The sequence below is a fragment of the Meles meles genome, chromosome 10, assembly GCF_922984935.1.
Source record: "Meles meles chromosome 10, mMelMel3.1 paternal haplotype, whole genome shotgun sequence".
Classification (NCBI taxonomy): Eukaryota; Metazoa; Chordata; class Mammalia; order Carnivora; family Mustelidae; genus Meles; species Meles meles.
Genome location: NC_060075.1, coordinates 107,809,586 through 107,837,501, shown reverse-complemented (window position 1 = coordinate 107,837,501; position 27,916 = coordinate 107,809,586). Strand labels below are relative to the sequence as shown.

The 27,916-nt window shown below is 37.6% G+C and overlaps 1 protein-coding gene across 3 annotated transcripts in view; it reads left to right on the top strand.

The window, feature by feature from the left end:
- Nucleotides 1-27,916, top strand: part of CDK13 (cyclin dependent kinase 13) — a 135,331-nt gene that overhangs the window by 21,192 nt on the left and 86,223 nt on the right. For all 3 annotated transcript variants that reach the window (XM_046020096.1, XM_046020097.1, XM_046020099.1), the window contains exons 2-5: nucleotides 15,411-16,052; nucleotides 22,486-22,656; nucleotides 24,057-24,196; nucleotides 25,866-26,036. In XM_046020096.1, the coding sequence (XP_045876052.1) occupies nucleotides 15,411-16,052; nucleotides 22,486-22,656; nucleotides 24,057-24,196; nucleotides 25,866-26,036 (1,124 nt within the window). The remainder of the gene's footprint in view (nucleotides 1-15,410; nucleotides 16,053-22,485; nucleotides 22,657-24,056; nucleotides 24,197-25,865; nucleotides 26,037-27,916) is intronic.

Sequence of the window (27,916 nt, the reverse complement as noted above, 5' to 3'; positions counted from 1 at the left end):
CCTTTCTCCGCATCCTCGCCAGCATCTGTCATTTCCTGACTTGTTCATTTTAGCCATTCTGACTGGTGTGAGGTGATATCTCATTGTGGTTTTGATTTGTATTTCCCTGATGCCGAGTGACGTGGAGCACTTTTTCATGTGTCTGTTGGCCATCTGGATGTCTTCTTTGCAGAAATGTCTGTTCATGTCCTCTGCCCATTTCTTGATTGGATTGTTTGTTCTTTGGGTGTTGAGTTTGCTAAGTTCCTTATAGATTTTGGATACTAGCCCTTTATCTGATATGTCGTTTGCAAATATCTTCTCCCATTCTGTCAGTTGTCTTTTGGTTTTGTTAACTGTTTCCTTTGCTGTGCAAAAGCTTTTGATTTTTATGAAATCCCAATAGTTCATTTTTGCCCTCGCTTCCCTTGCCTTTGCCGTTGTTCCTAGGAAGATGTTGCTACGGCTGAGGTCAAAGAGGTTGCTGCCTGCATTCTCCTCAAGGATTTTGATGGATTCCTTTCTCACATTGAGGTCCTTCATCCATTTGGAGTCTATTTTCGTGTGTGGTGTAAGGAAGTGGTCCAATTTCATTTTTCTGCATGTGGCTGTCCAATTTTCCCAGCACCATTTATTGAAGAGGCTGTCTTTTTTCCATTGGACATTCTTTCCTGCTTTGTCGAAGATTAGTTGACCATAGAGTTGAGGGTCAATTTCTGGGCTCTCTATTCTGTTCCACTGATCTATGTGTCTGTTTTTGTGCCAGTACCATGTTGTCTTGATGATTACAGCTTTGTAATAGAGCTTGAAGTCCGGAATTGTGATGCCACCAACTTTGGCTTTCTTTTTCAAGGAATATTTAGAATTTTTTTTTTTTTTTTTTCTCATTTTATTTATTTTTTCAGCGTAACAGTATTCATTCTTTTTGCACAACACCCAGTGCTCCATGCAAAACGTGCCCTCTCCATTACCCACCACCTGTTCCCCCAACCTCCCACCCCTGACCCTTCAAAACCCTCAGGTTGTTTTTCAGAGTCCATAGTCTCTTATGGTTTGCTTCCCCTCCCCAATGTCCATAGCCCGCTCCCCCTCCCCCAATCCCACCTCCCCGCAGCAGCCCCCAGTTTGTTTTGTGAGATTAAGAGTCATTTATGGTTTGTCTCCCTCCCAATCCCATCTTGTTTCATTTATTCTTCTCCTATCTCCTACCCCCCCATGTTGCTTCTCCATGTCCTCATATCAGGGAGATCATATGATAGTTGTCTTTCTCCGATTGACTTATTTCACTAAGCATGATACACTCTAGTTCCATCCACGTCGTCGCAAATGGCAAGATTTCATTTCTTTTGATGGCTGCATAGTATTCCATTGTGTATATATACCACATCTTCTTTATCCATTCATCTGTTGATGGACATCTAGGTTCTTTCCATAGTCTGGCTATTGTAGACATTGCTGCTATAAACATTCGGGTACACGTGCCCCTTCGGATCACTATGTTTGTATCTTTAGGGTAAATACCCAGTAGTGCAATTGCTGGGTCATAGGGTAGTTCTATTTTCAACATTTTGAGGAACCTCCATGCTGTTTTCCAGAGTGGTTGCACCAGCTTGCATTCCCACCAACAGTGGAGGAGGGTTCCCCTTTCTCCACATCCTCTCCAGCATCTGTCATTTCCTGACTTGTTCATTTTAGCCATTCTGACTGGTGTGAGGTGATATCTCATTGTGGTTTTGATTTGTATTTCCCTGATGCCGAGTGACGTGGAGCACTTTTTCATGTGTCTGTTGGCCATCTGGATGTCTTCTTTGCAGAAATGTCTGTTCATGTCCTCTGCCCATTTCTTGATTGGATTGTTTGTTCTTTGGGTGTTGAGTTTGCTAAGTTCCTTATAGATTTTGGATACTAGCCCTTTATCTGATATGTCGTTTGCAAATATCTTCTCCCATTCTGTCAGTTGTCTTTTGGTTTTGTTAACTGTTTCCTTTGCTGTGCAAAAGCTTTTGATCTTGATGAAATCCCAACAGTTCATTTTTGCCCTTGCTTCCCTTGCCTTTGCCGTTGTTCCTAGGAAGATGTTGCTACGGCTGAGGTCAAAGAGGTTGCTGCCTGCATTCTCCTCAAGGATTTGGATGGATTCCTTTCTCACATTGAGGTCCTTCATCCATTTGGAGTCTATTTTTGTGTGTGGTGTAAGGAAGTGGTCCAATTTCATTTTTCTGCATGTGGCTGTCCAATTTTCCCAGCACCATTTATTGAAGAGGCTGTCTTTTTTCCATTGGACATTCTTTCCTGCTTTGTCAAAGATTAGTTGACCATAGAGTTGAGGGTCGATTTCTGGACTCTCTATTCTGTTCCACTGATCTATGTGTCTGTTTTTGTGCCAGTACCATGCTGTCTTGATGATGACAGCTTTGTAATAGAGCTTGAAGTCCGGAATTGTGATGCCACCAACTTTGGCTTTGTTCTTCAATATTCCTTTGGCTATTCGAGGTCTTTTCTGGTTCCATATACATTTTAGGATTATTTGTTCCATTTCTTTGAAAAAAATGGATGGTATTTTGATAGGGATTGCATTAAATGTGTAGATTGCTTTAGGTAGCATAGACATTTTCACAATATTTATTCTTCCAATCCAGGAGCATGGAACATTTTTCCATTTTTTTGTGTCTTCCTCAATTTCTTTCATGAGTACTTTATAATTTTCTGTGTATAGATTCTTAGTCTCTTTGGTTAGGTTTATTCCTAGGTATCTTATAGTTTTGGGTACAATTGTAAATGGGATTGACTCCTTAATTTCTCTTTCTTCAGTCTTGTTGTTGGTGTACAGAAATGCAACTGATTTCTGTGCATTGATTTTATATCCTGACACTTTACTGAATTCCTGAACAAGTTCTAGCAGTTTTGGAGTGGAGTCTTTTGGGTTTTCCACATATAGTATCATATCATCTGCGAAGAGTGATAGTTTGACTTCTTCTTTACCAATTTGGATGCCTTTAATTTCTTTTTGTTGTCTGATTGCTGAGGCTAGGACTTCTAGTACTATGTTGAATAGCAGTGGTGATAATGGACATCCCTGCCGTGTTCCTGACCTTAACGGAAAAGCTTTCAGTTTTTCTCCATTGAGAATGATATTTGCGGTGGGTTTTTCATAGATGGCTTTGATAATATTGAGGTATGTGCCCTCTATCCCTACACTTTGAAGAGTTTTGATCAGGAAGGGATGCTGTACTTTGTCAAATGCTTTTTCAGCATCTATTGAGAGTATCATATGGTTCTTGTTCTTTCTTTTATTAATGTGTTCTATCACATTGATTGATTTGCGGATGTTGAACCAACCCTGCAGCCCTGGAATAAATCCCACTTGATCGTGGTGAATAATCCTTTTAATGTACTGTTGAATCCTATTGGCTAGTATTTTGGCGAGAATTTTTGCGTCTGTGTTCATCAAGGATATTGGTCTGTAGTTCTCTTTTTTGGTGGGATCCTTGTCTGGTTTTGGGATCAAGGTGATGCTGGCCTCATAAAATGAGTTTGGAAGTTTTCCTTCCATTTCTATTTTTTGGAACAGTTTCAGGAGAATAGGAATGAGTTCTTCTTTAAATGTTTGGTAGAATTCCCCTGGGAAGCCGTCTGGCCCTGGGCTTTTGTTTGTTTGGAGATTTTTGATGACTGTTTCAATCTCCTTACTGGTTATGGGCCTGTTCAGGTTTTCTATTTCTTCCTGGTTCAGTTGTGGTAGTTTATATGTCTCTAGGAATGCATCCATTTCTTCCAGATTGTCCAATTTGTTGGCGTAAAGTTGCTCATAGTATGTTCTTATAATTGTCTGTATTTCTTTGGTGTTAGTTGTGATCTCTCCTCTTTCATTCATGATTTTATTGATTTGGGTCCTTTCTCTTTTCTTTTGGATGAGTCTGGCCAGGGGTTTATCAATCTTATTGATTCTTTCAAAGAACCAGCTCCTAGTTTCATTGATTTTTTCTATTGTTTTTTTGGTTTCTATTTCATTGATTTCTGCTCTGATCTTTATGATTTCTCTTCTCCTGCTGGGTTTAGGGTTTCTTTCTTGTTCTTTCTCCAGCTCCTTTACGTGTAGGGTTAGGTTGTGTACTTGAGACCTTTCTTGTTTCTTGAGAAAGGCTTGTACCGCTATATATTTTCCTCTCAGGACTGCCTTTGCTGTGTCCCACAGATTTTGAACTGTTGTGTTTTCATTATCATTTGTTTCCATGAATTTTTTCAATTCTTCTTTAATTTCCTGGTTAACCCATTCATTCTTTAGAAGGATGCTGTTTAGTCTCCATGTATTTGGGTTCTTTCCAGCTTTCGTCTTGTGATTGAGTTCTAGCTTCAGAGCATTGTGGTCTGAAAATATGCAAGGAATAATCCTAATCTTTTGATACCGGTTGAGACCTGATTTGTGACCCAGGATGTGATCTATTCTGGAGAAGGTTCCATGTGCACTAGAGAAGAATGTGTATTCTGTTGCTTTGGGATGAAATGTTCTGAATATATCTGTGATGTCCATCTGGTCCAGTGTGTCATTTAAGGCCTTTATTTCCTTGTTGATCTTTTGCTTGGATGATCTGTCCATTTCAGTGAGGGGAGTGTTCAAATCCCCTACTATTATTGTATTATTATTGATGTGTTTCTTTAATTTTGTTATTAATTGGTTTATATAGTTGGCTGCTCCCACGTTAGGGGCATAGATATTTAAAATGGTTAGATCTTCTTGTTGGACAGACCCTTTGAGTAGGATATAGTGTCCTTCCTCATCTCTTATTATAGTCTTTGGCTTAAAATCTAATTGATCTGATATAAGGATTGCCACCCCAGCTTTCTTCTGATGCCCATTAGCATGGTAAATTGTTTTCCACCCCCTCACTTTCAATCTGGAGGTGTCTTCGCGTCTAAAATGAGTTTCTTGTAGGCAACATACTGATGGGTTTTGTTTTTTTATCCATTCTGATACCCTGTGTCTTTTGATTGGGGCATTTAGCCCATTAACATTCAGGGTAACTATTGAGAGATATGAATTTAGTGCCATTAGTAGCCTGTAAGGTGACTGTTACTGTATATTGTCTCTGTACCTTTCTGATCTACTACTTTTAGGCTCTCTCTTGGCTTAGAGGACCCCTTTCAATATTTCCTGTAGAGCTGGTTTGGTGTTTGCAAATTCTTTCAGTTTTTGTTTGTCCTGGAAGCTTTTGATCTCTCCTTCTATTTTCAATGATAGCCTAGCTGGATAGAGTATTCTTGGCTGCATGTTTTTCTCGTTTAGTGCTCTGAATATATCATGCCAGCTCTTCCTGGCCTGCCAGGTCTCTGTGGATAAGTCTGCTGCCAATCTAATATTTTTACCATTGTATGTTACAGACTTCTTTTCTCGGGCTGCTTTCAGGATTTTCTCTTTGTCACTAAGACTTGTAAATTTTACTATTAGGTGACGGGGTGTGGACCTATTCTTGTTGACTTTGAGGGGGGTTCTCTGCATCTCCTGGATTTTGATGCTTGTTCCCTTTGCCATATTAGGGAAATTCTCTCCAATGATTCTCTCCAATAGACCTTCTGCTCCCCTCTCTGTTTCTTCTTCTTCTGGAATCCCAATTATTCTAATGTTGTTTCGTCTTATGGTGTCACTTATCTCTCGAATTCTCCCCTCATGGTCCAGTAGCTGTTTGTCCCTCTTTTGCTCGGCTTCCTTATTCTCTGTCATTTGGTCTTCTATATCACTAATTCTTTCTTCTGCCTCATTTATCCTAGCAGTGAGAGCCTCCATTTTTGATTGCACCTCATTAATAGCTTTTTTGATTTCAACTTGGTTAGATTTTAGTTCTTTAATTTCTCCAGAAAGGGCTTTAATATCTCCAGAGAGGGTTTCTCTAATATCTTCCATGCCTTTTTCGAGCCCGGCTAGAATGTTCAGAATCGTCATTCTGAACTCTTGATCTGACATATTACCCATGTCTGTGTTGATTAGGTCCCTAGCCTTTGGTACTGTCTCTTGTTCTTTTGTTTGTGGTGATTTTTTCCGCCTTGTCATTTTGTCCAGATAAGAGGATATGAAGGAGCAAATAAACTACTAAAAGGGTGGCAAAGACCCCGGAAAAATGCGCTGTAACCAAATGAGAAGAGACCCCAAATTGTCGGGGGGAGAAAGGGGATAAAACAGCTTCTGAAAAAAAAAAGAAAAAAAAAAAAAAAAAAAAGAAAGAAAAAAATTTAAAAAATAAAACAAATAAAAAAATACAAAAAAGAAAGAAAAAATATATATATTTAGATGAACTAGTCAAAAAATGTTAAAAAAGAAAAGGGTAAAAGTTTTAAAAAATTTAGCAGAAGAAGAAAAAAGAAAAAAGAAAAAAAAAATTGAAAAAAGAAAAAAAATTGAAAAAAGAAAAAAAAAAATTGAAGTAGCCGCAAGACTAAAGAATCATGGGGAGAAAGCCATGAGTTCCGTGCTTTGCTTTCTCCTCCTCTGGAATTGCTCTGCTGTCTTAGGAATTGAATCTGCTTTCTCCTTGATAGATGAACTTCGTTCTGGCTGGATATTTTGTTGATCTTCTGGGGGAGGGGCCTGTTGTAGTGACTCTCAAGTGTCTTTGCCCGAGGCGGGATTGCACCACCCTTACCGGCGGCCGGACTAAGTAATCGGCTCGGGTTCGCTTTTGGGAGCTTCTGTTCCCTGAACGCTTTCCGTAGAGTTCCGGAGGACGGGAATGAAAATGGCGGCCTCCCAGTCTCCGGCCCGGAGGAGCCGAGAGCCTGGGGCCCCACTCCTCAGTGCGCCCCCAGAGGACAGCACCCAATCACTCCCGTATCCCCAGCCTCTAGCCGCGCTCGGAGCTCACCCAGCCCGCGACCAGTTCAAGGTAACCCCGAGCTGAGAGTTCAGTCCTCGGCTCTGTCTTGGCAGCCGGCTTCTCCGTTCTAATAGCTGCGAGCTCTCCGACACTCCGACACCCCCGATCCTTCTGTGACCCTGCGGGGCCTGGGGCCACGCTGGCCCCGCGTGGGCTTCACCCCGGTTTAGCCCCTGGAGCAATGTCCCTCAGTGGAACAGACTTTTAAAAGTCCTGATTTTGTGCTCCGTTCCTCCGCCGCTTGCCGGGAGCCGGCCCCTCCCCCCGCGGTCTATCTTCCCGTCGTTTTAGATTCACTTCTCCGCCAGTCCTACCTTTCAGAAAGTGGTTGATTTTCTGTTTCTAGAGTTGCTGTTCTTCTTCTCTTCGCTCTCCCGTTGGATTTGTAGGTGTTTGCAATGTTTAGATAAGCTATCGAGCTGATCTCCTGCTACCTGATGTAGTCTCAGGCTGCTACTTCTCCGCCATCTTGACTCCTCTCCCGGAATATTTAGAATTTTGACTGAGAATGTAACAAGGGATGATTGGGAAAGGCTTTTGAAACATTGCTACTACTTTACTGTTTCTCAGTTTAGAAAGCATTTTTTTTCCTGGTTTTATTAAGATATAATTGACAAAATTAGGGGCACCTGAGTGCAGACACTGGTTGGGTGTCTGCCTTTGCCTTAGGGGCCCAGGTCATGATTTCAGGGCCCTTGATGGAGCCCAAGTTCTTGCTTCTGCCCCTCCCCTCCATGCTCTCTTGCTCCCAAATAAATAAATAAGTCTTTTTTGAAAAGATATAATTGACAAAATTAATATATTTAAAGTATCACTTTGATGATTTGATACATGCATATATTGTGAAAGGATTCCCATAATCAAGTTAAGTAATACATCCATCATCTCATACATTTATTTTTTTGTGTGGCTAGAGTTCTATTTTTTTTAAAGTTTCATTTATGCAGTATTATCAACTATAATCATCATGTTACACATTAGATCCTCATACCTCATTAATCTTCTAACTGAAAGTTTGTATCCTTTTACCAGCTTCTCCTTTTCCCCCTCCCTCCTAGCTCCTGGGAATCACCCTTTATTCTGCGAGTTTGACTTTTTAAAGATTCCGCACATAAGTGATACCATGCCATATTTGTCTTTCTCTGGCTTATTTCACATGGCATAAAGCTTTTTAGGCTGTGTTGTTCTAAATGGCAGAATTTCCTTCCGTTTTAAAGCCTGTATTGTATTCCATTACACAGACATGTATACACACCACATTTTGTTCATCCATTCATCTGTTGATGGGCACTTGGGTTGTTTTTGTACCTTGCTATTGTGAATAGTGCCACAGTGAACAGGAGAGTACAGGTATCTCTTTGAGCTAATACTTTCATTTCCTGGGGTGCCTGGGTGGCTCAGTGGGTTAAACCTCTGCCTTCAGCTCAGATCATGATCTCAGGGTCCTGGGATCAAGCCCCACATCAGGCTCTCTGTTCAGCGGGGAGCCTGCTTCTCCCTCTCTCTGTCTGCTTCTCTGCCTATTTGTGATCTCTCTGTTAAATAAGTAAGTAAAATATTAAAAAAAAAAAAAAAAGGAAAAAATACTTTCATTTCCTTTGGCTTATATACCCAGAAGTAGGATATCTGGATCACTTGGTAGTTCTATTTTTAACTTCTAATCTCTTAATATTATTTTTCATAGTGCTGTATCAGTTTACATTCTCACCAGCAGTGTACGAGGGGTCTTTTTTCTCTACATCCTCACAAGCATTTGTTATTGCTTATCTTTTTGATGATAAATATCCTAGCAGGTGTGGTGGTATCTTTGTAGTTTTGAATTTCATTTCACTGATGATTAGTGATATTGGGTGCCTTTTCAGATACTTGTTAGATGTTTGGATGTCTTCTTTGCAAAAATATCTGTTCAGGTCCTTTGTCCACTTTTTAATTGGGTGTTTTGTTTTGTTTTATTTTTCTCTGTTTGAGTTATATGAGTTCCTTGGATATTTTGAATGTTAACTACTTACTAGATTTGTGGTTTGCAAATATTTTCTCCCATTCACTCTTACCTTTTCATTTTATTGATGATTTCCTTTGCAGAGCATAGTTTTTTAGTTTAATGTAGTCCCATTCTTTTTGCTTTGTTTTGTTTTTGGTGCCAAATATGAAAACCATTGCCAAAACCCGTGTCAAGGAGCTTATTCCCTGTGTTTTCTTCTAGGAGTTTTATGGTTTCAGGTCTTAAGTTTAAGTCTTTAATCCATATTGAGTTGATTTTTGTGTATGTTGTAAGATAGGGGTCCAATTTCTTTTCTTTTCTTTCTTTCTTTCTTTTCTTTTCTTTTTTTTTTTTTTTGCATGTGGCTATCCAGTTTTCCCAACACTCTTTATGAAGAGAGTATCTTTTCTCCATTGTATATTCTTGGCTTTTTTGTTGAAAATTAATTAGCCATATATATGTGGATTTATTTCTGGGCCCTTTACTGTGTTTCATTGATTTGTCTTTTTTTTTTTTTCCCCAATGCCAATACCATACTATTTTGATTACTGTGGCCTATAGCTTTGTAATACAGCTTGAAATCAGTAAGTGGATGTCTCTAAAATTGTTCTTTCACAATTGCTCTGGCTGTTCTGGGTCTTTGGGTTTCCATATGAATTTTAGGGTGGTGGTTTCTGTTTCTATGAAGAATGCCATTGGAAATTTAATAGGGATTGCATAGACTCTGTAGATGGTTTTGTATAATATGGACATCTTAACAATACTAATTCTTACATTGCATTAGCCCTGAATATCTTTCCATTTATTTGTGCCTTCTTCAGTTTCCTTAATCTGTTTCTTTCACTTCCTTGATTAAATTTATTCCTAAGTATTTTATTCATTTTGATGCTGTTATAAATAAGTTTATTTTCTTTCTCTTTTCAGCGATTTGTTGTTAGTCTATAGAAACACAATTGGGGTACCTGGGTGCCTCAGTGGGTTAAGCCGCTGCCTTTGGCTCGGGTCATGGTCTCAGGGTCCTAGGATGGAGCCTCACATCGGGCTCTCTGCTCGGCGGGAAACCTGCTTCCTCCTCTCTCTCTGCCTGCCTTTCTGCCTACTTGTGATCTGGCTCGCTCTCTGTCAAATAAATAAACAAAATCTTAAAAAAAAAAACACACAATTGACCCTTGAAGAACATAAGTTTGAACAGTGTGGGCCCACTTATACATAGAATTTTTTTTCAATAGATAGTACTGTAAATGTATTTCCTCTTTTTTATGATTATTTATTTATTTATTTTAAGATTTTATTTATTAGAGAGAGAAAGAGAGCATGAGAAGGGGGAGGGTCAGAGCGGGAAGCAGACTCCCTGCTAAGCAGGGAGCCCAAGGCTGGACTTGATGGGACTCTAGTATCATGACCTGAGCTAAGGCAGTCACTTAACCAGCTGAGCCACTCAGGCACCCTTCTTTATGATTTTTTAAATAAAATTTTCTTTTTTCTAGCCTTTTAAAAAGGAATACAGTATATAATGCATATAAATATACAAAATATAAATTAACTGAATGTTTATGTTACTGCTAAGGGATCAGGTCAACAGAAGGCTATTGGTAGTTAAGTTTTTGGGGAGTCAAAAGTAAAGGTGGGTTTTCAACCATACAGGAGGCCTCGGGCTCTCCTAACTCCTGCGTTGTTCCCGGGTCAACTGTTGATTTTATATCCTGCAACTTTATTGAATTTGTTCATTAGTCCTAACATCCTTCTAGTGGTATCTTTGGAAGGGTTTTCTACAAACAGAAAATTTTACCTCTTTCTGATTTTGGTGCCTTTTTTAAAGATTTATTTATTTATTTTAGAGGGAGAGAGTCTGTGTGCACACACCCACAACTCCCCCCCCCCCCCCCCCCCCCCCCCCCGACCAGGGGAGAGGGAGAGAAGTCCTCAGGCAGTCTACTCCCCACGGATAGAGGAGTTGTTGCAGGGCTCAATCCCAGGACCCTGAGATCATGACCTGAGCTAAAATCAAGAGTTTGACACTTAACCGACTGAGACACCCAGGTGCTGCAGTTTCTTATGTTTTAAAAAGAAGATTTTGGGGGGCGCCTGGGTGGCTCAGGCAGTTAAGCATCTGCCTTCAGCTTGGGTCATGATTCCAGGATCCTGGGATCAAGCCCCGCATTGGGCTCCCTGCTTGTGGGGGAAGTCTGCTTCTATCTCTCCCTCTCCCGCTGCTTGTATTCCCTGTCTCGCTCTCTCTCTCTCTCCCTCTCTCTCTTGCTCTGTCAAATAAATAATCTTTTTTTAAAAAATCATTTATTTATTTATTTTGCCTAATTGCTCAGGTTAGGCCTTCTAGTATTATGTTGAGTAAAAGTGGTAAGAGTGGGTATTGTTGTCCTGTTCCTGATCGTAGAGGAAAATCTTTCAGCTTTTCATCATTGAGCATACAATATTAGCTGTGGCCTTGTCTTAAATGGCCTTTATTATGTTGAAGGTTCTTTCTGTACTCAGTTTGTTTAATTTTTATCATGAAAGGATGCTGAATTTTGTTAAATGCTTTTGTGATTATGTGATTTTTATCCTTCATTTTGTTGATATGGTTTGTTGGATGATCCTTGCATGGGAAGTGGTTTTTATATACCTTTGGGGAGGGTAATCAACAAGTTTTTCAAATGGGTACAACTGCTATTAGCATGTAAAAGAAGCCGGGTAGGGGTGCCTGGATGGCCTCAGTCCTTTGGGTGTCTGACTTTTGATTTCAGCTCGAGGGCTCACACTGGGCTTGGAGCCTGTTTAGGATTTTCTCTTTCCCTCTCCTCTCCTCCCTTTCCCGCTGGCATGTGTGCTGGTTCTCTCTCTCTTTCTCAAAACAAAATTAAAATACTCTTTATCATATACTAAATTCCCATACTAGAAAGAAAAGAAATAAGCAGGGTAGAAAAATTAGGCTTAAAAAATGTTGAAAATAGTGGCTACTGTATCAGACACAACATGTATAGAAAGTTCCAGAAAGTTGTTTTGTTTTTTAAAGATTTTATTTATTTATTTATTTGTCAGAGAGAGAGAGAGCGCGCGCGGCGTGCGCACATGCTTACAAGCAGGCAGAGTGGCAGGCAGAGGCAGAGAGAGAAGCAGGCTTCCTGCTGAGCAAGGAGCAGGATGTGAGACTTGATCCCAGAATCCTGGGATCGTGACCCGAGCCAAAGGCAGCGGCTTAACTGACTGAGCCACCCAGGCATCCCCAGAAAGTCCTTTTGGATAGCACTGTTCGGTATTGTTTTATATAATAAGGGATTAGATCTTATTATAGTAAAATTATTAAGAATCAGTGTTTGCTAATTATGCACCATTTCAGAAGACCTGAACTCTTGGAGAGATTGTGTGATACAGTTGAGTGAATGGTACACCATGCTCTCTTTTCTAAGGAACACTAACCTAATTAACAATGAACACTAACCAGTTGAGTTTCGGGATACTGAGTTTCTTTTGTGCTTCTGCTTTGTGTTACATGAATTTGGAAACCTTAGAAACCTAGAAAGTTCTCTTCCTAAAGAGGTACTGTCATCTCTTGAAAACATTGGGATGCCTGGGTGGCAAAGTCAGTTGAGTGACTGCCTTCAGCCCGGGTCATGATCCCAGCATCCTGGGATCAAGTCTCATATCAAGCTCCCTGCTCCGTGGGGAGCCTGATCCTCCCTCTGCCTATTGTTCCCCCTTCTTGTGCAATCTCTCTCTCTCTTTCACAAATAAAAAAATCTTAAAAAAAAAAAAGCTTAAAAAAACCCCATTAATAACAGACAAAGAGCTAATACATATTCACTGCAGATTCTGTAGTATAGAAATAATTAGAAAAAACTTTTTTTAGAAAGAAGAAAAATTTTATCTTTAAAAGAAGGACTTGCAGGGCGCCTGGATGGCTCAGTTCGTTAAGCAATTTACTCTTGGTTTTGGCTCAGGTCATGATCTAGGGTTGTGAGATTGAGCCCCAAGTTGGGCTCTGTGCTCAGTGCAGAGTCTGCTTGTCCCTCTCCCTCTGTCTCTCCCCACTCTTGGTCATGCCCTCCGTCTGTGTCAAATAAATAAAACCTTAAAAAAAAAAAAAAAAGAAAAAGACTTGTTGTCTACCATCCATTTCAGTTCTTTTACTAAAACTTCATGATGTAATTCATTATATAGTCTCAGAGATGCACTTTCTTACCCTCCTAACTTTGGGTGGCTGAAGTTAGGTCATTAGTAAAAATGACCTAAACTTGGATTTTGTGATTATGTGTAATTTTGGGTTCCCAAAACATGTTATGAACATTAACTATATCATTGACATTTATTAGTAAATACGCACTATGTGAAAGAATGAATGTTTACTAGGACATGAAGTTAAAAAGTTAAGGAACTTTTAAAGAGAAACAAATTGGAGAGGAAAGGAGGGTATGGTATATTTTTTTAAGTCTTTGCTGATAATGCTTATCCAGATTCTCTCCAGTAAAAAATAATTTAATAGGCCAAAGGTGTTAATTATGTTGGGATTTTACCTGATATATTTGTCTCTCTTTTCTTAGGTGAAACTTAGTGGCCATAAATCTCTCAGTTAAATATAATTTATGTGTCTGTATGAATTTGGTGACCAGAATCTTGTTAGTGTAGGAAAGTTAATTTAACAAAAATTCTGTGCTATTACCTCTGATGAAATGATAGTCCCTTTGCTCTCCTCCTGCTCTACCTTTCTGCTGCTCTAGAAGCATGGTCAGACTTGTTTTGAGGTCTAAGGGTCTGAAGGGAGAAAAAATAAAAAATGTGGCTGCCTATTTCATATTATGACATTTTTGGTTCTTATACTAAAGTTGTCTATTTAACAAAACAGTTCCTTGCATTTCCACAAATACTTGTAAGCTCATTGATAATTTTAATGATTATTTAATGATAAGCAGGTGTTAGATTTGAATGTTTTCTAAACAGTGTTCCCACTAATCTAAAATACTGTTACATAAATACTATGTATAAAGTACCTCAGTGCTGAAGAGTAATTAGCCCTTAGTACATTTTGAAATCTTTTTGAAAAAATGAGGGTGAAGTTCAGTTTGTATTTGAGTTTATCTTAATCCTAAGTATCATTTCATTTTCATACTAGAATTGTAGAATGTTTCTTGGTATTTTCTTCCATGCTTTATTCATGTCAAATATAAACAAAATTCCCAGTCCTTCCTTTACTCTCTGCCCATTTTAATTAGGGGTTTTTAGGAGTTTTGTTGCTTTATGTACCCTCTCCATGGAACTGCTACAGAGTGTCAGCAGGAGCTGTCTCTTCCACAGTGTGTTCATTTGTGTATCCTGTTGACCTACCTACTCTTCAGTCAGGAGGTCTGGGTTTAAGACGGCATACGACTAGATCAGGCAAAGTTCTAGAAGGAAACGAATCCAGCTGAGATGGTGCAAGACACTTCAGTGAAGGACTGCAGAGCTAGGGGTGGATTAAGGGAACCCCCAAGGGATGTTTTCTATAGTTACAGCAGGAAGCTTCAAGGGATGGGGAAAATACAGTGTTATTAGAGCCTGGGGAGAGGAAGGGGGCAAGGGTGCCTGACAGGAGCCATGGTAGTCGGGTGACAAAGCTTCTGTCAGAAAATGTGACCAAAAGGAGGGAGAGTGCTGGAAAGAAATAACCCAGCATTTTTCTGCCTTCTGACCTACCAGTGACAGGTAGCACTGAAACCCAGAAGATGTGTCTGTTAAGGTTAGCCTCCTTGGGCACTGAGTTGGGCAGAAGAGTATTGGAGGAAGAGGGTAGTGGTAGTGAGATAATTACCAGTACATTTACTGATAAGTATGGGATTGATTTTAGGTTACATGGTATTTTAGATTAAATTTCTAATCTGCAAACTATAGATACTTCACTGGGGTTGATGTGAGCAATGAAAATGAGACATGGCAGACTTGTGAAAGTGCTATCATAGTGCCTTTGTCTGGTGAGTATTTGTTTTTAGTTTTGATAAGGTATTGATTTGAAAACTTCAGCTTCCTTTCACGTGGCGCTGTGCTGCGTTTGTTTTACAGGAATTTTGGTTGCCACCATACTTCTAAGTATGTGATAGCTTTTGTGTTTTCCAGTAATTTTGGGGAAGTGAATTACACAGTCAGTATTAAATAGTTTCCAAAATTTAGAGACTGTATTTACTCTCTTATGATAGGCATTTATCTTTTTCACTCTTGCTTTGGACAGAGCACTGCTGACTTCTGAGCTTGTGGGCAAGGACGCTTTTCAGGTGTAGAGATGGTCTCCCTGTTGAATGATTGGTCAGACTTGACCTGGCTGCTGCCACCATTGCTGTGTCCTTGTTGTATACTTCTGTTTTCCAAGACAGCGGGGATGTCTTGTCACACTTTTTCTCCTAACCTTAACAGTATTTCTTCTCACAGAGATCTGCTTTCATCCAGTCTCACCTTGGAGCATTCAGAGGCTAGACCAAGATCAATATAATCAAAATATATGATGATTTTGAAATTAAATAAATTTCTGTTTGATTTCACAGGCTTCGGTTCGCAGTTTTTATAAATTTCGAATTCACCTCTTCTGAATTACTGACTATATCTTCATTATTTTCCACCAGACGTTCTGCCAAATCCCGAAGCAGAAGCCCATATTCATCTAGGCATTCAAGATCTCGTAGCAGGCACAGATTGTCTAGATCCAGAAGTCGTCATTCTAGCATTTCTCCTAGCACACTAACTCTGAAGAGTAGCCTGGCAGCCGAGTTGAACAAGAATAAAAAAGCCCGGGCTGCAGAGGCAGCGAGGGCTGCAGAGGCGGCGAAGGCTGCTGAGGCCGCTGCCAAAGCTGCCAAAGCTTCTAACACTTCTACACCTACAAAGGGGAGCGCGGAGACCGGGGCTGGCGCGTCACAAACCAACCACGTGAAGGATGTGAAGAAACTGAAAACTGAACATGCACCTTCTCCCTCAAGCGGTGGAACTTTAAAAAATGACAAGGCAAAAACAAAGCCACCTCTTCAGGTAACAAAGGTGGACAATAACTTGGTTGTAGATAAAGCCACAAAGAAAGCAGTTGTAGTTGGGAAGGAGAGTAAATCTGCTGCTACAAAGGACGAACCAGTATCTCTTAAAGAGAAAACCAAACCACTTACACCAAGCTTAGGAGCCAAGGAGAAGGAGCACCATGTGGCTTTAGTGACCTCTACATTACCACCATTACCTTTGCCTCCCATGCTGCCCGAAGATAAGGACACTGACAGGTAAGTGCCAGAGAGTGTTGTCACCAGCAGTTGAAAGGAAAGTTTGAAGTGAGAACCTGTCTGACCCCCCAAAGAGAAAGGTTCTATAAAAAAATCATAAGTTGTCTTTATTATAAATGAAGCACATTGCTTGTAGGGTGGCAGAATTATAGTTTAAGAATTCCAGGAAGAATTTGCTGTTGCCTTGGGATACAACGTGTATTTCAGCTTGGGAATTGGAAATGCACATAGTGTGTTTTCTTTAGCTTAGTGTTCCTTAATGACACTGTCAGAAACGTGACAGTTTATGAGAGACTCTACCCTGGGTGAGATAAAGCAGGTGTATTGGTTATTTTTGGGTTTCTTCAGCGGTCTTATAAATTTATCACTCTGGGTAGCATTATGAGTTTATAGTTTTTAAGACTTTCTTGAACCTTTTGATTTTTTTTGCAGTTGGAAATTAATTATATGTTGCAGGAAACCCATAATGTGATTGTTTTCCTTTAACATGTTTACAGATTTCTATGTGAATATTGGGGGTGTGGGGTTTTTTAAAATTTTTGAAACATTTTTATTTTTTAGAAGATGAAGATAAGAGTGAGTTGAGTGTAAGGTAAATGCAGTTCTAAGAATATCTCTGAAATGTATGCTAGGATAGAAGCATTATGCTGCTGTGTAATATCTGTCTGTTATACCACTTAACATTTTTCATTTTCATTTTTATTTTTATGGAGAAATTAAAGCTGTTCTCCCCTCATTTTCTGTTAAAAAACAGCTATGTGAGCAGTTCTCCTAGCTGACATCTTTATAGGATTTGAAAAGTGGATGAAAATGTTGTGTGGGTAGGTCTTTCAAGTGCTCACTTTGGCTGGCATTATGAAAATTTTATAATTTAAAACAAAAAAAGAAATCATAATTCCTGTGTTTCATGCCCTCTATGATTTCTTTTTTCTATAATCAAAAATGTTGCCAAGAGATCTCATCATTATAATCAGGTATTCACCAATTATATCACTCTAATTATGGTATTTACAGGTTTGACTGTTCTCTAGGAACACTGAAGGTTCATAACAGAGTAGTGATTTATAATTTGGATGAGTCCGGGAATGGGCTCTTCATCACAGGGAGGCATGAATACAGAATTGAGTCACTTCATTAGTGAGTGAATAGCCCAGTTGCGAAGAATCCAGTAATCCGAGGGCGCCTGGGTGGCTCATTCAAACATCTGTCTTTGGCTCAGGTCATGATCTTGGGGTCCTGGGATTGAGCCCGAATCAGGCACCCCACTTGGTGGGAGTCTGCTTGTCCCTCCCTGCCAGCTCTCCCCCCTCCCCCCGCCATTTGTGCTCTCTCTATCTTAAATAAACAAGTAAAATCTTAAGAAAAAAAAAAAATCCAGTAATTCTGAGCCAGTGAGACTCGTTTTCTACTTTTCTTCATATATGCTTTGGAAGTAAATTTTTACTGGTGGTATCTTTAAGAACTCATCATATATGCAAGTGAGTTGCTTAAGGAGGGTATTCTTTGTGCATCTGTTTTTAATGGGGTGATGGTACATGTCATGCTTATCATTAAAAATTTTTTTAAAAAGATTTTATTTGACAGAGACAGCGAGAGAGGGAACACAAGCAGGGGGAGTGGGAGAGGGAGAAGCAGGCTTCCTCCCTAGCAGGGAGCCTGATGTGGGGCTTGATCCCAGGACCATGGCAGATGCTTAACGAATGAGCCACTGAGGTGCCCCTAAAAAATATTTTGACCCACCTTCTTCTCTGTCTCTTCTGCTTTTCTCTTCTGTTGTGTCTCTGCTCTTCTTTCTTTGAATGTGTCTGTATATTTCATGAATACAGTACATGGATACTACGAATTTGTGTGGCCAGAGGTCAGTTCGACACTAGTCACTCTTCTTTATGATGCTCTAAATGTCAGTGGGAACTCCTTTAAGCTGACTTATTTGTCCTTTTGACATGACCTATTTATTTTTGAGTACTTTCTGGCCAGGTAATATCTTTTAGGCTTATTTTGAACTTTGCTTCTCTTCCAGACCTGGAATTTATTATTCTCTGAAAATCACAAGGTAGACTGTTAAACTGTATGCTTTTGTATAATAAATTGATTTAAAAAAAAATTAGGATCATACTATGCATAATACTCCTTGACTTGTTTTTCTCATTAATGTATTAGAGATCTTTCCGTGTCGATATATAGATAGGTTTAATATTCCTATCTGTAAGAATGGATAAATCATGGGGTGCCTAAGTGGTTTGGTGGGTTAAGCCTCTGCGTTTGGCTCAGGTCATGATCTCAGGGTCCTGGGATCGAGCCCCACCCCCCCCTGCTGCTTTGCCTACTTGTGATTTCTCTCTCTGTCACGTAAATAAATAAAATCTTAAAAAAAAAAAAAGAATGGATAAATGATGCTCTTATTTACTATTCAGCTATTTATTAAGGGATACTTAGATTTTTAATTTTTTGCTACCAAACTCTATATTAATATTTTATGTGTACAAGAGCAATTTTTATAGGATAGTTATCAGGTTAAAGTATATACATTTATTTTTAAATTTTTATTATTTTTTAAAGATTTTATTTACTTGAGAGAGAGCAGGGGGTGGAGGGGCATAGGGAGAGGGAGAAGCAGACACCCCACTGAGAAGGGAGCCCAACGTGGGGCTTGATCTCAGGACCCTGGGAGCTGAAGGCAGCCCTTAACCAACTCAGCCACCCAGGCGCCCCCTCAAATTGTACTTTAATAAGACTGTTACCAATTTATTAGTCCTTAAAATATGGAATTATTTAATTTTGCATTTTTCTGATTATTGAGATATAGCAACTTTCTGAATACTTGTTGGGTATTTATTTTTTCCAGTGAACGACTTGTTCATCTTATGCTAGCTTTTCCTTAACATGTTTCCTTTTTCTAATTGAGTTGCAAGGTGCTCCTTACATTACGGATCTTGATCTTTGCTTATCAGAGTCTTTTTGCTTGTCTTTGACATTTATTTGTTTTGGTTTTGGCTATTTTCATTTTTTTTTTCCATTTTTAAATGTTGTCGGATCTAATAATTTTTCTTTATATCTTACGGGTTTATAAAGTTAAAAAGATTAAGTCAAGTCACCCAAATTTTTTTTTGTTTATTACATGAAGAAGAAAGATGCTCTCCCCCATCTCCCATGTAGACTGATAGATCCAGTTGTTTCTAACAACATTTAGTGAATAATCCATAATTTGTGGTGCCATATATAAAAATTATTATGGATACCTGTGTTTCTGGACTCTCTTTTCTATTATCATGTTTTATTATTTCTTTGCCAGTACTTCTTTGTTTTAACTTCTTTAGGTGCATGGTACATTGGTTCTCAGATTCAAATTTCTGCTATAGGGGTACGCAGCTAATACAAAAGTGAAGGGATAGAGTGAATTACTGATTAGCGAATAGCTCTGCTGTTCAGTCTCCGCTTCATTGTTGCTGAAGCCCACATAAATTGGGGCCCAGTGTTGCTAGAGCTTTTGATTTTTTTTTTTTTTAAGGAAGCCTGAAATCTGAATCTTCTGATTTAAAAATATTGGCAATTTAACTCATAGTTTTTTATAAAATGTTGGGTAGACCATAATACATACTCCTTGACTTCAGCCAATCTTGGGCTTCTGGTTTGCGATCTTTTAAAATAGGTTGACCACATGACAGGGCAAATTGCACTTAATCTTTTTCAGAAGATTTTTGGCAGATTTACCTTTATTCTTGACAGATTTTATAGTCAGTCTGCTTGTCAAGTTACTTTAAATTGTTTGGGACTCAACCAAATGTAGATTAATTTGGAGACTGATGGCTTTACAGTATTACAGTTTTCCATACAAAAACATGGCTTCTTTCTGTTCATTCAGATCCAGTTTTATGTTCATCAGCCCTATCTTTCAGTTTTCTTCTATTGATCTTGTGTATTTCTTGTTGAGGTACTTTATTGTTTTTGTTGCTAGAACACATGGAAACTTTTAAAAATCAAACTTCCAGGGCGCCTGGATGGCTCAGTGGGTTTAAAGCCTCTGCCTTCAGCTCAGGTCATGATCCAGGGTACTGGGATTGAGCCCCCGCCCGCATCGGGCTCTCTACTCGGCAGGGAGCCTGCTTCCCTCTCTCTCTGTCTCTGCCTGCCTCTCTGCCTACTTGTGACCTCTGTCTGTCAAATAAATAAATAAATAAATAATCTTAAAAAAAAAATCACACTCCCTATTTGGTTATTACAAGTACTCAGTTAAAATAATTATATTTTTAATTACATAGTGTTATTCTTGGAAAGTTAGTATTTCATTTCTCTGAAGTCTGGAAGCCTTGCTAAATTTGGTAGTTCATGTAATAATATATATCAATATAGGCAGTCTCTTAAATTTTAAATTATAAGTAAAATTAAGATTTTTAGTTTTTCCCTCTAGAAATGTTCATTTGAATATTCAGCCTAATGAGAATTTTTTGACTAAAACCTTACAAGTAAGAAACTATAGTTTTCTAAGTAAATTATTAGAGATAGGTTTATTTCCAGGTACAGTTCCTGTGGTATCTTTTTTAGAAAGAAGCTTTTACTGTCTTTCAGTCCTGATTTAGCTACCCTTCAGCTGCATTACTCTAGGAAGCCCTTTGTGTAGTACTTTATCCTGCTGCTTATTTGACTGTGTTCTCCCGATGACCATCCAAGCTCCTTTCTGAGAGGAGTTCTGTCTTAATGTGTTTGTTATTGTCTTTGCTGTTAAACACCAGTGCCTTACCTAATGCCTAGCACATAGAAGCATGAAATCAATGTGCAAATTGGACAAAACATTAGTACTGAAAAGTGGGCTGTGTGATACTATTATTTATTTATTTTTTAGAGAGAGAAGGGGGGAGAGAGAGAGAGAGAGGACACTTGGCACAGCATTTGGTGTGTTAGGGCAGGGCAGAGGGAGAGGGAAAATCTTGCACAAGCTCCCTGCTAAGCATGGAGCTTCATGGCTCAGTCTCACTACCCTGAGATCATGACCTGAGTCAGTTAAGATTAAGAGTCGGTTGGTTAACCCACTGAGCCACCCAGGTGCTCCCATACCCTTACTTGAAAAATAAAACTACAAACCAGTTTCCTTTTGAGCATATTTTCTCTGTTAAAGAACTTCTGGGGTGCCTCGGTGGCTCAGTCATTTAAGCCTCTGACTTTTTTTTTTTGGCTCAGGTCATTATCTCGGGTGGTGGGATCCAATCCTCAATGGGGTCCATGTTCAGTGTGGAGTGTGCTCTGGGTTCTCTCTCTCCCTCTCCAATGCCCCACTCCTGCTTAGTCATTCTCTGACACGAGCGTGTGCGCTTTCTCTCTCTCTCTCTCCCACTTTCTCTCTCTCAAATAAATAAATAAGGTCTTAAAAAAAAAAAACCCTTCTAGTGAGTATCACGAGGTTATGAAGAAAAGGCACAATTTTATTATAGTTATTGGTAAATGGTTTTTATCAGATGGTATTAAATCATGCATTTGTACAACAATGTTAATGTTCAAAATGAATAAGAGAAGTTAAAATGATTTGCTTTACTAATGTATTGGTAATTTGTGACCCCAGTAATATAGTCTCACTAAACTTTTTCATTATGGGACTCATAACTGCTATGAAACTGTGGGAAGTCCAAATTCTACTATCATAAGATTCTCTTTGAAGAATTATCTTATTATTAAAGAGATTTTTTAGTAACTGGGAGGTTTAGAATACTCAGATTACCTAGTTAAGATATATTTTATGCATTCAAAAAAGTACAGAACTAACTGAACTTAAATTTTTACCTGTAACATCAGTAAGCTAGAACCTTAAAAAAATTTAAAAGAATTATTGTCTAGTTTAAGAAAATTAACCCTATAAAGGGGCAAAGCTAGACTAGTTTGTGGTTCTTTAAATGGGCAAGATAAATAATAGCATGTATTGTTATTTCTTAGAAAACCTCTTTATGTTTCTCTAATAGTGTCAAACAAAACGCAATCACAAAACTATTCAATTTTTCTGTGAAGCATGGCAAGTTGACTTTTTTAGTATTAATTTACAATTTTATAGTAATTCTGTATCATCTTTAAAAGTATACTCTTTTTTTTGGAACAGTGCTAGATTTGCATAAACATTATGGTACTATCCATATACCCTGTAGTTAGTTTCTTCATTATTAACATCTTATATTAGTATGGTACCTTTGTTACAATCCGTGAACACATAACAGTACATTATCGTAACTAAACTTCACACCTTGTTCAGATTTCCTTAGTTTTTCTCTAATTCTATATCATTTTTACCCCCAAATTTTATATTTTGTAATTGAATATAGTACATTGTTTTAGCTGGAAAGAAAAGAAACTTGGTTTAGTATTTTGCCATTGCTATTTAAGTGTGAGAGGTGGCTGCGTTTTTATTTCTCAGATGTTTGGGTTTTATTTGTGTGACTCCTTTCTCTTTTAGCTTACGAGGAAATATTTCAGTAAAAGCGGTTAAAAAAGAAGTAGAGAAGAAACTCCGATGTTTACTTGCTGATTTACCACTGCCCCCAGAGCTACCAGGAGGAGATGATCTCTCAAAGAGTCCAGAGGAAAAGAAAACAGCAACACAGTTACATAGTAAAAGGAGGCCTAAGTATGTGCTTGCTTTCTGCCTGCTCTTACATTGGCCACAAATGATTCTGGGTCATCATAAAATCATAAAACAAAAAATTAAGATTTAAAATAATAAAAAGTGTATTTATTCTTTAAACTTAAGTATATGAATAAATTCTAGAATTTTAAAAAAATTTTCATAATTCCCCACATACCTATTCAAAATGACTAATAAAACCAGATTTAATTTTCTCTCACAGTTTGTAATGTATTAATTTCTTGGGTTATTATATGTTAAAGATAATTTCTATAATTAAGATATTTAAATAATACAAACCACTGAAATTGGAGAAGATGGAAGTCAGCATTCAGTGAGCCCAAACGAAATTAGTAATGGGCAAGCTGCTGTGTTTTCCTTTGCTTTTTAGCTCCATTTGCTCCCCTAACTAAATGTATTTTTCATTCTGCAAGAGGTGGAGTGGAAGAAGGTTTGAAATCTGTATCCTAAATTAGCTTCAAGTAAGTGCCTAGAACCAACTCTTTCCCTTGAAACCTGTTTATCACTTAAAGGGGGAGAATACTGATTCTTTTTTTTTTTTTTTATTTCTACTTAATCAAGGGAAAGTGTGAGTAAGACCTTGAGTTAGATCTGATTTTAGAATTGCCGTTCAGGTGCCTAGTGTGAGTATAATGTGATTTCCTAGTATAGAGTAGAAAACTAGAAAACTTTTAAAATTCTGAGTTTTGTAGCTTTATTCCTTTAGTGAATTTCTATTATATACCAGAATATTGAGAGACTACAAAATTACCTATTTTTTTAAGAATATCAAATATTTGTCATATGTATATATATATATATGACATATCCAGATACACATACACAGTGTGGATTACTGAGAGTTGATTATAGTAATACTTTTGTACTTTCTTGGACTAAAATTCTTTCTTGTGTTTTCATTTTTAAGGTAATTTCACTGAGCCATAAGTTTAAATTTGTCAGTAAGCTTTATAGTTAGATTTTTGGTAATATTCATTATCAAACTTGTTTCTTGAAAAATGAGTGTCATATATATATATATATAATGGATGAAAGAAAAACTTCTGGAGGTTGGTTAGAGAGCGTGACTCTTTGTATTAGTGTTGGTTTTACCCATTCATTGAAAATTGTGTTTTATTTTTGAAAGTTCTTCATAAAAGCTTTACTTATTTTTCTCAGCTTGTTCGTCTATAGAAGAAGAGCTGGTATGGAGAAATGATGCCTTGACTTTCATGATAATTTATAATAGCAAATTACAGTGTTACTTGTCTTACATGATCACAAATATTCAAGGGTGGGGGGAAATAAAGGATATAAGATTGGGGGAGGGTGGGTATTAAGTAGTAAACAGTTTATTCAGCTTGCTTGACTGCATATAAAAACTTCAGAACTGTATTTGATAGAATATGTGGGCCTCGCTATGGTGAAATCAAAGAGAAAGATATTGACTGGGGAAAGCGCTGCGTGGATAAATTTGATATCATTGGAATTATTGGAGAAGGTACCTATGGACAAGTTTACAAGGCCCGGGATAAAGACACTGGTAAGTATGTCAGCTGCTGTGGATCTCTAGATCTATTGAATGTACTTAATTTGTTTTTCTCTTCAAGTGTGTAATTTGAAGTTTGTTTTTTTTTAAGTTAAATTTGAATTTATTATGCTTTTGTTTCATCTTTTTTGTTTTATATGTACGCTTAATGTAAGGTATGAATACCTGTAAGTGGGTATGTAAATATTTTTAAAGTTTTTTAGTATTTGTGATGTGTAGTATGGTAGGATTTTGATTTCTTTAATTGTGAATAAATTCTTATGTTATTAGTAATCAGGTAACAAAAGTGTCTTCACCAACTTGTAGTAAATTTTGTTTTATTAAGTCTTATGTAACACTTTTTATTTTACCCAAAATATTCTTCTTTTGAAGTTACCCTTTGTTTGGAGGCTAGATTTAGCAGCCTAATCTTCTAGAACATAATCAGGAACCTGAGAGAAAGTTTTAAAAGTTTTTGCAGCAGAGTAAAAAAGTAACTATGTTAGAGGCTATGTATTTTAGCAAGTAATGGGTAGAGCCTGTACTTAATCTTTACTTATAATTCCTTGTTAAAATAACCCGTAGATTAAAATAGCAGAGTTATTTGAAGCCATTTAGTATAAGAAAACTCTGGAGGGCAATTACAGCATAGAGTAATAATATTTATAATGATTCTGTATTATCAAAAAGATTAAGTTATAACTTCTAGAAGCTGTTTATTAAACAAGGAATCATACATTTTAGACTTCTGTCAAAAAGAATCAAGGAAGTTTTGATAATTAAAAGCATAAATGTGGGCGCCTGGGTGGTTCAGTGGGTTAAGCCGCTGCCTTCGGCTCAGGTCATGATCTCAGGGTCCTGGGATCGAGTCCCGCATCGGGCTCTCTGCTCAGCAGGGAGCCTGCTTCCCTCTCTCTCTCTCTGCCTGCCTCTCTATCTACTTGTGATCTCTCTCTGTCAAATAAATAAATAAAATCTTTAAAAAAAAATAAAAGCATAAATGTTATAAATGTCCTTTTGGAAAATATTTAAGTACAGAATTCCTTTTTTCTCCAAAGAAGTGGAATGATAGTGAGTTTTTTCTTATAATGGGATATGTGTTTGTATGTTCTATTAATAGATCTTATCTGATGAGAACTCATTGATATCTGAATTGTGAAACCATTTAGTGTAGTGGGAAGAGCAGAAATACTTTTGAGATAGCTGATTCAGATTTTGAATCCCAGTTTCACTGCTAGGCAACTGGGCAACTTTGTACAAGTTAATATGTCTGAGCTTATTTTCTCACTTTCACAATGTACAGAATCTTCTCTGTTCAGAGATTTTATGCATGTATAACCATATTGGGTAAATTTATCCTCCCCTCCTTCACTTTTTAAAATTAGTAGTGTAATACATCTACTGTTCATCACATCATCTGTTTTTTTTACTTAATATATCTTGGAGAGCACAAAATAACAGTACTTATGTACCTGCCCCCATCCTTTTTAACAGTTGTATAGTATTCCACAATTTGGATAAATATTTTATAATTTTATTTAACCAGAGATTTAATTTCTTGTACTATAAACATTGTAATTTCAAGAGGTAGGAACAGACATTATGAATTAAAATAAAGTTTAAATTAAGAAAAATGTCATTTCGTTTTATCATCTGGTAACTTGATTTTACTTAATTTTTATAGGAGAAATGGTAGCCCTAAAGAAAGTACGTCTAGATAATGAAAAGGAAGGCTTTCCAATTACAGCAATTCGAGAAATTAAAATTCTCCGGCAGCTTACCCACCAGAGTATTATCAATATGAAGGAAATAGTGACTGATAAAGAAGATGCTTTGGATTTTAAGAAGGATAAAGGTATGCATACCTATTTACATAACCAATTTTGCATATGCATGATGTTGCTCACTTGGAGATTTTGTCATAGGTATTGACCAGTTGAGTAATTACTGGGTACATAAAACTATTGCATTAATGTCATACTCTAATTTTAAATGTGGTTGAGCTGAAGAATTAATTTTCTTTAGTAGTTTTTGAGTCACCCTACTAAACAAAAAAGCGTATTTGTCAATAGTAGTAAGTTTTTTGAACATCAATGCGTAATTTTTAGTCTGCTTTTTTTAGTTATTGAAAAATAATTTATAGTAGTACAGAATATATTTACCTTACATTTTTTAACATCATGCTTTAACATATAAGGAAACTTTATGGTAAACATGTTATTTCTGAAGGTGTGGAGGCCAAAATCTTATCTGAAGTTGACTTTAATAAACTATAGTGGCATATGCTTGATATTTAGTAGAAAAGCTAAAAAGAAATTAGCATGACTATTAAAGTGGTTATCATAAGGGATATGGTGAGTAAAAGGTTCTGCTTCTGCTAGGTTTTGGATCTTCAGAGTAAGATGTCGGAACCAAAGTTAACTGAATTATAATCTGTAGTTTTCAAAGAGAAAGAGTAAAATAGGTACATTCTGATAGAAATGGTATTTAGCCCCCTTCCATCCCCAACTGACACAGATGCATCTGTGTGTGCACACACCCACACTTACTCTTCTGGGGAACAGTATCAAAATGATTGACATAATACACGGTAATTTTGTAGAAAGGAACTTCTTTTGTCAGTATTCTCTATGTACTATGAAGATAATTAGAATCATCTTTTTAATGGGGGTCCTTTCCATTAGTTTTTGTCCGTGATAATACCCATATTCCTTAGCTTGATTTTTAATCCAGTTTGTACTTTTCACCTTATTTTTTGTTATTCCTTTATGTAGTAGAAAGGTGTAACTTGTGTTGCAATGTCTGGAATTCATGACTTTGCTTATGAGCAGTGCAACCTTATTAGCAAGTTCTTAGCCCTTCTGAGCCTCTGACCTATTCATCTATTAAAGGGAAACATTTCTCTTAACTGTGTATTAAGGATTAAATTAAGATCTTATACATGAGGGTTGTGTGTAATGTTGTTTTTCATTAACCTCCTCATGTAGTCAAATTAATATATTTGTTCTTCCTCCAGCATACCCTGGACCTCCTGCTTCTTTGATCTTTGGGATCATGCCCCTGCCCATTTCTTTACCCTCATCTCTGCTGTTTTTCTGGTCTTCCACCAAGCTTCAGTCATATGGGAGTTTTGAGTTGTCAAATATGCCAATGCACTTCTCTGTCTTAGAAGTCTTTACATATGCAGCTTTCTGGGCTTACACTTCATCCGCAACGCACATGCATATACACGCACGCACGCATGCACACACCATTTGGAAGGCTGACTTCTCATCCTCCGGGTCTCAGACTGAATGTTACTTTATCAGTGAGGCCTAACTGGACCACTTTCTATTTTATGTAGACACATGCAACTTAAAAGGCTTATTTTTTTCTTTATAACTTCTCCAAATAACTGATTTGTTATTTGTTTTCTCCACATGAGGATGGGAATCATATCTGTTTTACTCATTATTATAACCCCTACTGGTTAGGCCATGGAAGAAGATACTACGAATAACTAATTGCTGGATGTGTAAGTCAGCTCGAGTTGTTATATCCTGTGCATACTTTAAATAACTTTTTAAAAGACTGTTATCTTTGAACATAAAAGTATTCATAGTTTTCCTTGTATTATATTTATGACTGTAAGTTATTTTCCTTACTATATTATACATTCCCTTGAGTACTTTGTTTTTTGTTTTGTTTTGTCTCCCTCACAAGGCCTAGCACTGTAGTTTACAAATCATAGAATTC